The sequence below is a fragment of the Rutilus rutilus genome (assembly GCF_951802725.1).
Source record: "Rutilus rutilus genome assembly, chromosome: 1".
Classification (NCBI taxonomy): domain Eukaryota; kingdom Metazoa; phylum Chordata; class Actinopteri; order Cypriniformes; family Leuciscidae; genus Rutilus; species Rutilus rutilus.
The window spans coordinates 46495130-46512438 of NC_140209.1; the positions used below are offsets into that span (position 1 = coordinate 46495130).

Sequence of the window (17309 nt, forward strand, 5' to 3'; positions counted from 1 at the left end):
CGTCATACATTCTCAAACAGGAAAAAGCGCGACATTAGATTTCAAAATAGCAACACTCCAACAGTCATTCTGGGAAAGAGAACACAAGAACAAAAAGGTATTTCTTTAATTAATTTCTATTAACATAGTTATAATGTCCTCTTAAATGTAATTAACTTTAACTATGGGTTAAAGCATGTCTTATCATAACATATCTTACATTTGAGGTTTAAACGTACATGTGTATTATGACAAAACACTCTTTAATAAGTATCTTATAAGTATCTTTTCTGTCAGATCAATGGTTTTCCCTCTCCCTCTTTCGCTGTCAATTTTTTAATAAATGAAACATATGTCGTTAATAAGAGCAATTCATGTATGCTGTCATGTAGAACGGGTGATCGGCACCTTTATTTTGAAAGATGAGCCGAACGTTTGATACGGGCTTGTTGATGCGACGGTCACACTTGCTTACGCCGCTTTTCCAACTACCGTCTACAAAAGAAACGACGGATGCCTAAACGAATCTAAAGTCCCAGGTATTATATATGCATTTATATGTACATTTCAGCGTGTGAAATGCAATTCTTATTTTAACAGAAAACTTTTCCTTTCTGAAACACACAGCAAACAAAGCATTAACGTTACTAGTATTTATGCTAACAGCTTTGTCTGTAACGTTACATTATTTTTGTAGACCAGGCTTTGCAAATGTATTAGAAATGCTAGTTTTTGAACAAAACAAACAAAAAAGGTTAAGATTTCATTTGTTAGTTAGCCAAACGTGTTACATTGATATTACATTTAAAGTCCTGTTATGAGTTTTAGTATTATTTTAAATGATAATAATGCATAATTAACACTAATACCGAAACTCTTACCACGCAATTAAAGTGTAGATTTAATGTAACATACAAACAAAAGTTTTCTGTATATTAAATTAATGTAAAATATGAATATGAAAGTCCTTGGATGCAACTTGGCCTATATTCTTACTATTATATTATTATTAAACTCACTAAAAGACTCGGGAGATTAGTCTGATTTCCAAGCATACATGTGATTGTTTAGCATTTCTGATGATGTGTGTGTGTGTGTGTGTGTGTGTGTGTGTGTGTGTGTGTGTGTGTGTGTGTGCGCGCCTGCCTCTGTTTTGCAGTTATTTTCGCATCTTGACATCTTTCAGGATCATCTGGATGTGTGTAATTATGTGCACGGCCTCATAGTCTCTTTATTTCTCAGGAGGGGGAGTGTGTTTGTGGTCTCTGTGAGACTAACTGAGGACTGGAGAGCCAGTAACAGGGTTTTAATCAGCCTCACATTGAGGAGTGTTTCTGTGAGTGTATGCATGTGTGTCATCATGGGCGACGTCATTGACTTGGACAGACAGATCGAGCAACTCCGACGTTGTGAACTTATCAAGGAAAATGAGGTCAAGGCGCTGTGTGCCAAAGCGAGGTAATGCCTACACTCAGGTGTTCAGGAGACCAGATGTCTCATTGTGCATGCCTTATTAGTTTTTTTTTTTATATGCATCTAAATGGTTATTGATGATTGTTCTTAAGTTGTATATCAGTATAGAGTATTGAATTAATGCTGCAAGTGTCGTTGTTTTGCTCTGTAGGGAGATTCTTGTGGAGGAGAGTAATGTTCAGAGGGTAGATTCTCCTGTCACAGTGTGTATTTCTTTATAAATGTAATATATAACTAACTTTTCATAGGATTATGCAATTGAAACTAAATCACTATTTTGTTTGCAGGTCTGTGGAGATATACATGGGCAGTTTTATGATTTAAAGGAGCTATTTAGGGTAAGCAATTGAGCATGCAACATGGCATTCATTGAATTCACAATACATTTACTTTCAAATTTGTATTGCCCTTGGTAGATCAGTTTTTTGTTTTTTTTTAAACCCAATGTGTGTGTCATTTGATTCTGATTGTTGTCCTCTGGGTTTTCAGGTGGGGGGTGAAGTTCCAGAGACAAACTACCTCTTCATGGGGGACTTTGTGGACCGAGGGTTCTATAGCGTTGAGACTTTTCTATTGCTGCTTGCATTTAAGGTGCAATATCTGTCCAGAAGTTCTTGAATCTTGTTTGCTTGTAATGTTATAGCTGCGTTAAAGTTGTTCGAAGTCTGTTCTATTCTCAGTTCTTTGTTTATGCCTTCAGGTGCGATACCCTGACCGAATAACGCTGATCAGAGGGAATCACGAGTCGAGGCAGATCACACAAGTGTATGGCTTTTATGACGAGTGTCTTAGAAAATATGGCTCTGTTACAGTCTGGAGGTACTGCACAGAGATATTTGACTACTTATCCCTCTCTGCCATTGTTGATGGCAAGGTAGGTCTATTTTAGTATCTTTAAATTTTACTACACACACACATTAGGGATGCACCAATAGAAGTAATAATTTTTTTGGCCGATACTGATTTTAACAAACAACTATTGACAGATAGCAATATTTGTTACTTGCTGTCTTATTTGAACTTTTGTCGTTAAAATAGATTTTCTTTCTTTGCATGTTGTTAAGACTTTACACGAATTAAAATAAATTAAGAAGCAAAGCCAATTTGACAGTCGTCGTAGGAGAAGTCACACTGCAGGACTGTGAGTCAAAACCTCTGAGACTGCAAGAATTTCGTCAGAGGCAAAATTTTGTCCCAACGGTCATTAATCGGCTGTCAAACAAAATTTGTCTCAGACGGCCAAATTGTGGACAAAATCGTACAGTGTGAACCCAGCTTACATAACCGACTGTTTACAAGGATACTTGCCAAGACAGGCTTTTTTTCATTATAATTTAGAAGTGAAAAAGAACTCAATTCAGTATTTACTCGCTGTCCAAAACTGCGAGCCAAAACTGTTAGCTGTTCAAAACTGCGCTGTCGCACGCTTTAGATGTGTACTAGATATGACCTAAAATCAAGGTTTCTTGTCTGCTTTTATTTATTTATTTTATTTTATTTTTTTGCCCTCATAGTTCACTGACAGGGTTTTTTTTTTTTTTTTTTTTTTATATATTTTTTTTTTTTATTGATGTTGCAAAACAAAAATACACATTTGGTCATATAATACATATTTCTTATACTGTCTTACATCACCTTCTTTTTTCCAGAACAAAATTAACACCCCACCCAACCACAGAAAAAAAAAGATAAACTGGTAGCAAAAACAAACTAGGGAAGTGCCACTGCTATTATGTTTCACACAAAGTCTGATCTTATTGGCCGAATAAATTCCAAGAATCCTTTCCACAACCTCTCAAATTTTTCCATTTCCAATCTACAAGTGGAAGTCAGTTTCTCCATAATGTATATATCATGCATCACATCAACCCAATTTTCCTTTCTTGGCGCTTCCACCTTTAGCCACTTCCTAGTAATTCCCTTTTTTCCTGCTAATAACATAATTTTAAACATTTTACAATTCAGATTCTTTTTACCTTGCATATTAAGTTTTCCCAAATAAAATGTGTCAAAAGTTAAAGGGAGATTAATCCTTAAAATCTTGTCCATACATTGTTTAAGTTCCATCCAGTATTTCACCATCGAAGGACAACTCCAAAAAATATGAACATGATTTGCACTTTTTTCTCCACATCCCTGAGCTGGAGTTCTAAAATATCTCACTAAGTTTTTCCAACCATGCTCCCTCCAAGTTAAAGATGATGTCACTCTCCATATTTGTTGAGTGAGATCTTCCCAATCTTCATCCGTCAATTTTATGTTTGCTTCAATTTCCCATTTTTGTTTTATGTAGTGTGTATCGTTTCCTTTTAAAATTTCTATCCCTGAATATATCTTTGAAATTAATTTCCTGTTAAGTTTAGATTTGTATGCTGAAATAAAGAGTTTTATAATGCTTAACTCAACGTCAAAATTGCTCTTGCTCATGCTATTGCTCATGCTCTAAATAGTGCCTCACTTGCAAAAATCTATAGAAATCTTGATTTGCCAGACTAAACTGTTCTTTGATTTCTTCAAAACTTTTACTCACTGACAAGGTTTGTACTGTAAATATAATCGACTATTAAAGGTGGGAAAAAAAATTCTAATGAAAGAGTGCATTTTTTTATTTTTTGATAATTAAAAAAATTAAATGCATTTATAAATCTGTAATATTTTTTGTCAGTTTGTGGCAAATCTGTATTTAAGTGACATTTGCCACTGATTGTTGTAATACCAGCGCTACTGTATGTTGATCACGCAAACTGCTCATTCTAGGAAATAAATAAATTGCATCCGTTACTGTAAACCTTTATTTTTGCATGTACGCCGGTAAGTGTCGGTATAAGTGTAACATTGGCCAGCGCAAGATAAACCAAAACTTCGGCATTTGAGGAAGATCCACGTGTGGCGTGTTTATTTGTTTGAGTTAGACGTTAGAAAAGGTTCTTATCTATGGCTTTAATATTTCGCAAATATTTTTTATGGAATTATGTAATAAGAAATAAAACCATTTTTAACAAGTCAAATATAATATCTAGAGACCTACGTTACATTGTGAAGAGCCGATGTCAAGTTCCAATACACTTCTGAATGCTTGGTCCCAGTTTTCATAATGCATTTCAGAATGATATGTGTCACTTTATAATGGTTTGTGGCATTTCCTGTCATGGTAGTTTACAGTATGAAATACCTGATTGGTAAGTGTCAGTTTGTGGTGGCACATAGCCCTGCTGGTTTCACTTTTTTTAGTTGTGGCCACCTATCTAAATTGTTTTATAATTCCAAAAGACACAGCTGAGCTATCAATCCTATGCAAATAGAAAAATAAATTGTTGAGTTATCAAAACAACTGTATTTACAATATGTATTTAATTACATTGTGAAAATTATTTTAAAAAAGAAACGTATTATAATAAAAACCAACAACAAGGCAGATATTAAATAGGGAAAAGCTTAATTGTTGTAATGATTGCCCCCAGGATGTAATAAACTCTGTTTGAAAACAACTAATTAAATGTCGTTCTGCCGTTTAGTGCATATGTTACAACATCTACATAATGGGCAGCAGACTGTGGCATGTGTCACTGAGCTACTGAAGGTGCCACAACATACGGCGACATGCTCCGCAAAAATGTCAGTGGCACATGACGCTATCCATCGGCAGATTCGGCACATATCACAGGTTTTATTGGCACATGCCAATGACAACAGTATTTGCCACTAGATGTGCCAATGGCTTCTGTGCGCATGAACCTTAATGTTAATACCGCCTCTGATGGTTTTAAATTGATCAAAAATTGACCGACACATTGATGGATCTCTAATACACTCATGCACACACAGTTTCTCTTGCGCTCTACTACACACACACTCTCTTTCAAAAGTTTGGGATTTTTTGTGTGTGTGAAAGAGAAAGTCTCTTATGCTCACCAAGGCTGCATTTGTTTGATCAAAAATACAGTAAAAACTGTATTACAATTTAATTTCAAAATCAAACTATCCCTGTAATGGCAAAGCAATTACTCCAGTCCAGTTACTCATTTGAAATAGAAATCTTTTGTGTCAGTGTAAAACAATTTTTTGTCACTTTTGATCAAGGTAATGCATCCATGCTGAATAAAAGGTTTTTTTTTTTACAATTACTGACCCCAAACTTTTTAATAGAACTGTATGTGTACTGTTTTTGCTCCCCAGATATTTTGTGTGCATGGTGGGCTTTCTCCATCTATTCAAACTTTGGATCAGATCAGAACTATTGACCGAAAGCAGGAAGTTCCTCATGATGGACCCATGTGTGACCTACTGTGGTCTGATCCTGAGGGTGAGAGACTAATAAAATGCACCATAAAGGAAGGACCTTTAATATGTTGAGCTAACGACCTAAGATTGTTTGCTCCCTTTCTTGTTTCTAGACACCACAGGGTGGGGAGTGAGTCCAAGAGGGGCTGGATATCTGTTTGGCAGTGATGTGGTTGCGCAGTTTAATGCTGCCAATGATATCAGCATGATCTGCAGAGCTCATCAGCTGGTGATGGAGGGCTACAAGTGGCATTTCAGTGAGACCGTGTTAACTGTGTGGTCTGCGCCAAACTACTGTTATAGGTGTGTGGGTTTTTTTTCACTCTTACAGTGGTTCCATAACTTGTTTGTACAAATGATTATTTAGATGTAAGCATGCTGCTTTGCATTACTTAATTTACAGCTCCTGAGAAACGTCTCACCAGGAACTGTTTTTTTATGTCCTTCTCGTTATATTTTCTTAGGTGTGGTAATGTGGCAGCCATTTTGGAGCTTGATGAGCATCTCCAGAAGGAGTTTATCATATTTGAAGCTGCACCTCAGGAAACCAGAGGCCTCCCCTCTAAGAAACCTGTGGCTGACTACTTCCTTTGACTTTCCAGTCCAGGAGGACATTTGGAAGCATCAGAAACAACACCTGTATAGACTGCTTTTTTTTTAAATGCTTCTTTTTTTTTTTTTTGCTGGCCAACTTTTATCTGCACAACATCAGTACTTCTGTGAATGGACCAGTTACAGCATTTAGCTCTCGTTTCTCATAAGCTTTCACATTCCTTCCTCAATACAAACTTTTTCTTACATCTTGTAAAATGTATTTGAAACTGCTATGACTGTTCCTAATTATGTGGTAGTTTTTGTATTTTCAAACTGGTGATATTTTTTCCCAACAAAAATAAAATGAGTAGGTTTAGATATTTGCATATATAAATCTATACAGAAATGAGCATATTCATGAACTTGTACAGAAATGAGCATATTCATGAACTTGTTCGTTTTTTGCTGCTTGTATTTATATAAACCAGTGTTGCATATTTGTAATCAGTTAGAGCCGATCAAAAGGTTTATTCGCACAGAATAATTTACAGAATCTTGAATCATAGACCATGGTCAATGTAAGCGATAAATCCTGATTGTCAAGGACACGATCATACACTAAATTCTTAATTTTCAGGTGCTCTGAAAACTTGAGTCACTACATTGTATATTTTGTTTCACATGGTAATGGAATCTCATTGAGACACACATACATATACATATATATATATATATATATATATATATATATATATATATATAGCGGGTAAAATAAGTATTTAACACATCACCATTTTTCACAGTAAATATTTTTCTAAAGGTGCTATTGACATGCAATGTTCACCAGATCACCAGTATCAGACATGCTTGCTGAAATTGATTTAATACTTCGTACAAAAGCTTTTGTTGGTAATGACGGCTTCAAGATGCCTCCTGTATGGAGAAACTAGGTGCATGCATTGCTCAGGTGTGATTTTTGGCCCATTCTTCCACACAGTCTTCTATGTCAATGTCACTTTTATTTGTATAGCACTATTAAAACACATTGACCAATGTGCTTTACATCATCTCAGTAAAATAGACAGAGTAGACTATAGAATAGAAAAAAAAAAAACAATAGTAGGCCTAATAGAATAAAAATTATCATGAAAAGGAAGAATATGCCATGGCAAACAAATGTGTCTTAAGTTGTACTTTAAAAACATGTAGGCTACAGAGTCAGCGTCCGTAACATGTAATAAGCCATTCCGAAGTCTTAGCGCTACTTCCGCAAAATGCACGATCCCCTTTCTGGCTTAACTTGGTCCTTGGAATTTTAAGCAAATTTTGAGTTGGCCCACGGAACGTTCAAATCTTGAACCAAATACCAAATTGCAGTGCCGTTAATGCACGGTACACTTCGCTTCGGAGCGGTATTCGAGGCAAACCGTATCCCATCATGCATTATGTTCGCAATCGCGAGATGTCTAGGAAAACATTCCACTCTCATTTAAATTAATTAGATACATATAATTTGGTAGTAAAAACATAATGCGTTACACATTTTATTGGTGCAATGATGAGTATGGTAAGTGTGGGCCTATTTTGTACAATATTTGCAACTGTTTTTATCACATGATAGAAGCACCACAATTTAAAATGTGTCTTCTGTTAGTTACATAGCGACTACTGAACATACATGTAGAAGTTTATTTTAAAATGCAAAGTATTGAAAATATAATAAATAAGAGCTCTGTAAACACTTGCATTTTTTGCAAGACTACAAGTGTCCCAGCAAACACATTTACGTTGTGGCAACGTCTGTGGCACGTTGCATTTCTGCTATGGCAACATTGTAACAACGTAGAATTGTAATGGCGCTTTTCCACTACACAGTACCAGCTCGCCTCGACTCGGCTCTGTTTGGTTTTCCACTGTGTAAAAGTTGTACCAGGCTGCACCTGCAGGTAGCCTACTTTTTTTCGTACCACCTCCGGCGAGGTTCTAATGGCGCTTTTCCACTGCATGGTACGGTACGGCTCGGTTCGGTACGGCACGCTTTGGCGCTTTTCCACTGGATGGTACGGTACGGCTCGGTTCAGTACGGCTCACGCGACAGGGCTGTAGCAACGTTGCTACGCGGCATTCAGCAACTGAGAGACGACGTTCTGACAATAATTTTTTTTGTGCTAGATAGGTCTATAGATATTCCCCATTTAGCATGTTATGTGGTTAATTTTTAATCAATCATATGTTATAAAATGATATACTTTTTAAATATTGTTTATCCTTATTTATGGGCCTAACAGTAAATTCATTAGGCCTAATCACCTGCAAGTGTACACTTTAAAGAGTAAAAATGACATAGAAGGTTAGCTAATTCAACTTTATTAAAACTGCATATGGTAATCAAATTGCACTTCCAAAAGTCATACATTTGTGAGAAGAAAAACAAACAAACATTATACAGAGAGTGGACTAACGTTAACTAGCATGTGCAAACATGCGAAAATCTGACAAAGAAACGAATGAGACGACAAATCAAAGGAAAAAATAAACCGGTGTGCGAGCAGCTACAAACATTTTTTTTTTCTCTGTGCGTTTCCACAAAAACAAAAAAAAAACATTACCTTGCAACAAGTAGGTGTTGCTGGCTGTTCAATTAGTGCTGAAATCAATTAACGTTACTCATCATTAAAGTCCTTTTGGCATAAAGTTAAATATTTGTCATACCTGACCAGAAGATGTTAAAAAAAATGTCACATCAGATAAGGAAGTTGTAGGTTGTGTTTTAATACGTATCTTATTTAGCTGAAGTGAATTAAACAATTCTCACGTATGGATTGCTTGATGAAGAATGAGACAGCCCAACGATCAGTTGAAATTTAAAAGGCTGATTTTCGCGCTTCAGGGCAGTGACGAGTACATATGTTGTCCAGTGGTTGTCCAGACACCCTATATTTCGGAGGCCTCCCGAGCGCTGGACTGGTGTCTGTCTTCTCCCTCTGCCAACCAGCGCCAAAAGCCTAGACCCCGGGGGAGGGTCTTGAATCCCGGGAAAGTTAAGTGTTGAACTTTGTGTGTATGTGTGTGTGTGAGTGATTTTAAACCTGGCAGTATAGCCATTTCATGATGGGGTGGGAGGGTTCTGATGAACTGAATTCTTATGTAGTCTGATGGCGTCTTGGGTGTGAAGTTTACGTGCATTTGTGAACGTGTGCAGTGTCCTATGGGGGTGATGTGTGTGCTCTAGCTTTTGCCTATTTATTGCGTGTGTGCTAGCTTTTGTATGGCCTATTTATTGCGGTGTTCTCTGTGTAGCATGCTCCATCGTGGTGTTGTTCGCCCAGGCTGATTAACATTAGTATTTGGGGCTTCAAGAGCCTGACCCAGTCTGACATGTTTGGTAACTGCATGAATTATATTAAATAAAGATTATCGTTTCTACCCCTGTGATGTTGTTTGCTTTGTAGAGTAGATTTCTCTAGCCGCAACAATTTGTCCAAACTTTCTAGGTTTATTACACTGGTGGCAGCGGTGGGGATTTGCTTAATTTTTGTGAACCCTTTTCACAAGGGTCTGTAGATCGAGCCAGAGGGGCGGGGGGTGGTTGTTGGGAGTGTGGGTGTACTAGACACATAAAACGAGACTGCCCATATTCGCAGGGAAACTACAGGGGGCAGGCATTGTAGGCCCACTGCCTGCCCCCTGGCGAGTTGGTACATATGCGGCCTCGGCAAGCAATCAGGGTGGCTCTGGATACATCGGAGCCAAAATAGGTGCGTCAGACTCCCTTCTCTTGGTAGATAGTGGGGCAACATTATCAGTCATACCAAAACAACTTTGGCTTGAAATCACTAAGGGGGGAACAGAACTGTCTGGACATCATGGTGATGTGTCTGCAGCTAATGGAGGGTTGATGGGGATTTTGGGAAAATGGCAAACAGTCTGCCAGTTTGATTCATTGGCATTAATTGCAGAGTTTTTGGTAGCTGATGTGCCGTCCCAGGATATTCTTTTGGGTTTTGACTTTTTGAGTAAATATGGTGTTGTTGTGGATTTTGGTAAAAAGGAGTGCAGAATAATGGGTAAAATGTTTCCCCTGATTGTTCCGGCAGATATTGATAAACCCCGGATTGTGATCGTCTTGGAAGACACTGTAATCCCCCCCCCCCCCGTAGTGAGGCAATCATTGCTGGAAAGGTGGATAATTCCTTTGTGGCCTGTTGTGAGGGTATGTTGGAACCATCAGAAACATTATCAAACCAATGTGATGTAATGATCGCTCGGGTGGTCTGTAGAGTGGAGAGGGGTAGACTGCCGGTACGAGAGATTAATGTAACTAAAGATGCCCTTACATTAAAGGGGGGTATGAGGCTGGGAACGTTACATACCGACATTGAGGTGGGCTGTAGGGCCGAACATATGGGCGAGTATGAGGATGGCCCAAATGAGCCTTGGTCGGTTGACAAGCTTATTGCTCATTTTGGGTTGCATCAGAAGAATTTTACTCCATCTGACTTAACAGATATTCGTGAGCTGTTACAAAGAAATATGTCTGTGTTTAGTGAGGGGGAGGGGGATTTGGGGAGAACTCACCTGACACTGCACCAGAACGATACAGGGGATGCGAAGCCTGTGAAGTTGCCACCCCGTCGTGTTCCTCTCCATTTACAACATGAGGTGTCTGACCATGTAAAGCAAATGTTGGCAAATAATATAATTCAGCCTTCTCATAGTCCATGGGCAGCTCCAGTAGTTTTGGTACGGAAGCGTGACGGCGGCCTCCGTTTTTGTGTGGATTATCGCAAGTTAAACGATGTAACCCGGAAGGACGCGTATCCATTGCCACGGATCGATGATGCCCTTGATAGTTTGAATAAAGCTTGCTGGTTCTCCACTCTTGATTTAGCCAGTGGTTACTGGCAGGTGGAGTTGGATCCTAGGGATAAATATAAGACTGCTTTTATCACTCGGCAAGGCCTGTTTGAATTCAATGTCCTTAGTTTTGGTCTTTGTAATAGTCCAAGTACATTTCAGCGACTGATGGATCTGGTGCTGGCAGATCTTCAGTGGACTACCTGTCTGGTGTACTTGGACGATATTATTATATTTGGACGGACATTTCAGGAACATTTAGGCCGTCTGGACGAAGTTTTAATAAAACTAGGGGGGGGGGTTGAACATGTTATAGTATATGCCAGCAGAGCCCTTACTAAGCAGGAAAGAAAATATGCCACAACCAAGAAGGAGCTGTTAAGTATGGTCACGTTCATTAGATATTTTAAACATTACCTGTTGGGTAAGGAATTTGTCCTGCGAACAGATCATAATTCCTTGAGGTGGCTGCATAATTTCCAGGGGTTAGAGGGACAGTTAGCCAGATGGGTGGAGCAGCTGGCAAGCTTTCGGTATAAAATTGTTCACCGCCCTGGACGAGGGCATGCTAATGCTGACGCCCTTTCTAGGCTGCCTGCTTACCTGTCCCCTCCAGTGCCCCCGGAGCCAGCCTCACAGCCACGAGGGGCGCCTGTAATAGCTGCAATACAAAATGTGCCTCCCAATGTAACCCCAGGGTGGGAAGGGGATGAGTTGGCTTGGGCGCAGTGGGAAGATGTCGAGTTACATAAGATCATTGCTCGAAAAAAAGAGGGAGGGACTTGTTTGCAACCACCGGACGATTTACAAAAGTATGCACCGGTATGGTCCCAGTTACAAATGCAGGGCTCCCGGTTGGTGAGATTTCCCCCATCGAACTCGGATGCCGCAAACCAGGTCCAGGTGGTGATTCCCACTGTCATGGTGTCAGAAATCCTAAGACAGTTGCATAATGATGTTACGGGTGGACACTTGGGAATACAGAAACTACAAGCAAAAGTGAAAGATTGGCTGGGCTGGTTTGGGGATGTGAAGCGATGGTGTCGCGAATGTGTGGATTGTGGGTCCAGAAAAGCTGTGGGGAAACATTGGCGGGCCCCACTCCAATCGGTGGTAGCATCAAGGCCATATGAGCGGGTGGCTTTGGACATTTTGGGACCTCTCCCCGAAACCCCCCAAAAAAACAAATATATTGTAGTTATTGGGGATTACTTTTCCAAATGGACGGAGGCGTTCCCTCTTCCTAATCAGGAAGCTGAGACGGTGGCCAAGTTGTTAGTTGAACAGTGGGTGTGCCGCTTCGGAGCCCCCAGGATAATACACACTGATCAGGGCCGAAATTTTGAATCAAGGTTATTTAAAGAAGTGTGCCAGTTGCTGAACATTTATAAGACCAGGACATCACCTTATCATCCTCAATCTGATGGAATGATTGAAAGGTTTAACAGAACACTGGCCTCCATGTTGTCTCTGTTTGTAGATGATAATCAAGCTAACTGGGACATCTTGTTGCCTTATGTAATGATGGCCTATAGAAGCAGCGTTCACTCCAGTACTGGGTTTACACCCTACAAAGTGGTTTTTGGGAAAGAGATAGTCCTTCCTGTGGATGTTATGCTTAACCTGGGTGATGGGGAAAGATTATCTTCCGCTTCAGAGTATGTGGCTAGATTGTTGGAGACATTGTCTACAGTGGTAGAGGCGGTAAAGGGCCATCAGCTAAGAGCCTCTGTGAAGCAGAAGGGAGAATATGACTTCAGAGCTCATTTCCAATACTATTCTGAAGGAGAATTGATGTGGGTTCGGGGGAAAGTTAGGAAGAGGGGGCTCTGTCCAAAATTACAACGAAGGTTTAGGGGGCCTTATTCACCTTATTTTTAACGGAAATACGGACGCAGCCAGTTGACGGTATTTTGTGCGAGACTTCCGGTCAGGCACTTCCGGTCACTGGCGAGCGTTGTTCGTAACAACTAACTCATCGTTATGGCTTCGAGGAAGACCGGGATTGTTTGTGCAGTTAGAGGTTGTCATAATAACTGGCACAAAAGAAAGATTTACTTGGAGCAGGAGTGTTTTAATCATCGAAATCATTGACATTTTAATAATCAGGCGCCCTACGACCGGCGACACACTGGCTGCGTGGCGTTTCTGTTGCGTGGCGTTTTCTATGTCTTTGCACACCAGAAACGTGTCTGACGCAGCGTTGCTGCTGCTAGGTGACATGATAAGCCTCATTGGTGATATATTCGACATATGGGGAGAGAGTTGTGGAAGGCACTTAATGTTAAACATAAATATATAGCAGCAAAGACAACGTCGGCAGTATTGACGGCAAAATAGGCTACAGAATATTTCGTTCTGTATTGACAGGTGCAATATTTGAAAATCGATCTTTTTTTTTTTTTTTTTTTACATTTATATCTGCATTTATGTTAAAACCTAAATTCAAACATCAAAATGTCATTTATTAATATGTATTCATATCAAAATGACATACAAACATATTTTCCTATTCTATTTTGCCTGGAAATGCTTCCGAAACGCTTCCAAAACGCTTGCGTGTCGCATGAAGAATAGGCGTCGATTCTATTTCTAGCATGCACGCGTTTTCCCTGAGACGCGCGTGTCACGCAGGCAGTGCAAGCTCTAAATAACCTGTTAACATGGGAGCCGAAATAACGGACATGCCACGCAGCCAATTTGAAGAACCGTATGTTTTTTTTTTTTTCATTTCGTGAACACAAGACCTACAGAAGACCACCCGATACCAGAAAAGTGGCTGGGCTACGAAGTCTGAATAAAAACTCCAAGGAGAAACAAAATATAGTAACCCATGTATAAAATCTAGTCATCATGGCATGATCATGGCATTTATTTTGTATGATTTATAATTATTTATAGCCATCTACTTATTGCTATCATGTGCTTTGGTTGCATTCTGATGACATTATTAATACATTTGACATGACAAAATAGCCTACCTCCATAGATATATTAACTTAGTCCAGCGTTGGCTCGACCGTGTTTAGGGCGGTGCTGAAGGCGCTGGCGAAGTTTTGGCAATCTGCCAGCTAGATGCACGAGTGTTTTCAACTAGGTCCGGTACCCGACCTGGGTGAGGCGGGGCTTTAGTTCTTTGTTGTATTCATCTGCTAAGGCATGTGTAACATTTTGCTGTCAACTCTGCATAATCCTTCGCAATCGATATCGTTAGTTAGCCCAGAGAAGCGAGGAAACGGAAGTGCCGCACAAAAACCGGAAACTGGACCCATATTTACTTCCGCGTTCGAAAATAAGGTGAATAAAGTCACAGAGAGGATAACCGAAGTTCTGTATAGACTTGTGCCAGTTGAGGGGGGGACAGAAATAGTGGTGCACTTCAACCGACTTAAACCATGTCTTTCTTCTGTAACAGAGGTTACCAACCAACAGGGTGCAGAGAGCCCACGAATAGCTGACATCCCACCTAAGGAGACCTGGCTGCAGACTTCAGCTTCTACAGCGCGTCGAGAAAGCGAGGTGGTAGTGCCAGGGGCCAGATCCGAGGTGCCCCCAGGCACACCTACAAGGGGAGCAAGCAGTGTGCCAGGAAGCTGGGCTGCCTCAGTGGGATCACAAGGGCAAAGAGACTGGTTGGCTCCGGCCATACAGAGCCAAGGTGGTCAGGAATCTTCAGACACTGGGCACATGCAGACATCGATGACTAGCCATTCTGCAATGACCGGGGAGGCCCAGCAAGGTGCATCGCTATCCAAAGACTCACGCCAAGGACGACCAAGGAGGGCACCAGCGTGGTCCCTGGACTATGAAATGTTTTGAATTCGACTCGAGGACGAGTCTGCCTTATGGGTGGGGGGAGTGTAATGAAGTGATATTGGATAAATGCAATGTTATGACTGTTGTGTGTGGGGGGGAGGGATTTGAGGGAATGCTATTTAGGGCTGCCGGCGGCGAAGATAGCTTAGCGGGCTAACCTGTAGATAAGGCCGGGTGTAGGAGTGCGTGGTCGGCGCGGCTTCTCAGCAAGGGGTGCTCCGTTCCCGCTATATTTCGGAGGCCTCCCGAGCGCTGGACTGGTGTCTGTCTTCTCCCTCTGCCAACCAGCGCCAAAAGCCTAGACCCCGGGGGAGGGTCTCGAATCCCGGGAAAGTTAAGTGTTGAACTTTGTGTGTATGTGTGTGTGTGAGTGATTTTAAACCTGGCAGTATAGCCATTTCATGATGGGGTGGGAGGGTTCTGATGAACTGAATTCTTATGTAGTAGTCTGATGGCGTCTTGGGTGTGAAGTTTACGTGCATTTGTGAACGTGTGCAGTGTCCTATGGGGGTGATGTGTGTGCTCTAGCTTTTGCCTATTTATTGCGTGTGTGCTAGCTTTTGTATGGCCTATTTATTGCGGTGTTCTCTGTGTAGCATGCTCCATCGTGGTGTTGTTCGCCCAGGCTGATTAACATTAGTATTTGGGGCTTCAAGAGCCTGACCCAGTCTGACATGTTTGGTAACTGCATGAATTATATTAAATAAAGATTATCGTTTCTACCCCTGTGATGTTGTTTGCTTTGTAGAGTAGATTTCTCTAGCCGCAACAATTTGTCCAAACTTTCTAGGTTTATTACAGTACGTTGTGCCAACGTTCTGTGTTTGCTGGGGTGTCCCATCGAATAATCAAAAGTTCTACACATATTTGCAGTCTTTACACCTACTTGAACACTTGGTCCAAACAGAGAAAATACATCATGCAAGTACACAAGTGGTCAAGTGCAAAGTGTGGGTATTTGGACAAGACATGTGTTTAAGTTCTTTGTCTTGCTGAAATGTCCACACATGAAGATTTCATCTTCCATCATCCCGCATGGTAGATGGCAGCAGATTTTTATCAAGAATGTCTATGTACATTTTTCCATTTATCCTTCCTTCCTTCCTTCAATTAGCCTATATGAAGTTTGCCAGTAGCCTACCGTTTATGCTGAAAAACAGCCCTACACCATGATGTTCTCACCTCCAAACTTCACTGTTGGTGTGGTGTTTTTGGGGTGATGTGATGTTCATTTCTCCTCCAAACGTGTGTATTATGGCATCCAAAGAGTTGAATTTTGGTCTCATCTGACCAGACTATATTCTAACAGTATTTTGCAGGCTTGCAACCAATGCCATCAGTATGTTTTGCAACAGTAAGGTTGTGAAGGTCTTGAGAGAGCTCTTTGCTTTTACCCATCATGAGATGTTTCTTGTGTGACACCTTGGTAATAAGACCTTTTTTTTAGGCTATCAGTTGGGACTGAACCAGCTGATATTCATTTGCACTGACAAGGGGCAGGATTGCTTTCTAATTACTGATTGTCTTTAGCCTGGTAATACCAAACTCTGCTACTTCGCTTTGCTTCGTAGACAGAGTCTGGCATGGCATAATTGAAAAGCGTTTTCTTTCTCGCGGGGAGGCGCTTGTCTGAAGTTTAAAATCATTGGTTCCCGTAAGCCAATCACATAACGTTTGGTTATGGCGTGTGTTATGAGCATGCTCAGCCGCATCTAACTTCCACTGTAAACACATGTAGTATGATGCGAAAACAAAACCATCGAGCGAAATACCGGAGTGAACATGGCTGTGAAGTGTGAACGACTTTTGCAGATTATGTGAAGTAAATCTACGCATCCACTGTACAATCAGTGTCTAAGTCACGGCTCTCAGCCCGCCCTCTGTTCGTTTATTGGCCGGCTGTTTTCAGGCCGGAGGAAAACGGAAAGCTATTACGCTGTCTCAGACTGAGTACAGAAGCGAAATGAAATTGAGCGGAAGTAAGAAGTCTGACGTAGTCAGGCTAGATTGTCTTGCCTTTCCATGCCTTTTTGCACCTCCCTTTCTTCATGTCTTCAATACTTTTTCCCTGTGTCATTTAACATTATTAGTACTGAGAATAGGCACGCTCAACTCCCAAACCGTTTATGGGTGCGAGTTATAAAGAAGTTATCAAATAAAGATGAAAAACCGCACTCTCTAGTTATATCTCATATATTTATTTATACCATGTCCACACAGACGCGTTTCAACCTAAGCCATCATCAGTGTGTGGTGTGAAACACCAAAAGGATTGCTTTTTAAACATCACAGGTTAACCCCATTAACATCATCAAATCATCTGCACCGTCAGGTGCATCAGGTTACCAACATTGTAGAAACACACAAGG

At 40.6% G+C, this 17309-nt stretch overlaps 1 protein-coding gene across 2 annotated transcripts; it reads left to right on the forward strand.

Moving 5' to 3' along the window:
- The first annotated feature begins 75 nt into the window (after positions 1 to 75).
- ppp4ca (protein phosphatase 4, catalytic subunit a) lies at positions 76 to 6645 on the forward strand. 2 transcript variants are annotated; one of them, XM_084406130.1, is made up of 10 exons: positions 76 to 97; positions 372 to 518; positions 1139 to 1437; positions 1604 to 1655; positions 1740 to 1790; positions 1942 to 2043; positions 2153 to 2326; positions 5629 to 5755; positions 5847 to 6036; positions 6198 to 6645. In XM_084406130.1, exons 3-10 carry the CDS (start codon positions 1328 to 1330, stop codon positions 6325 to 6327), a joined length of 936 nt encoding a protein of 311 aa, XP_084262256.1. In that variant the 5' UTR covers positions 76 to 97; positions 372 to 518; positions 1139 to 1327; the 3' UTR covers positions 6328 to 6645. The 2 variants fall into 2 exon arrangements, with proteins under 2 accessions (XP_084262256.1, XP_084262257.1); XM_084406131.1 differs by having other exon boundaries at positions 1222 to 1437.
- The last annotated feature ends 10664 nt before the right edge of the window (positions 6646 to 17309 follow it).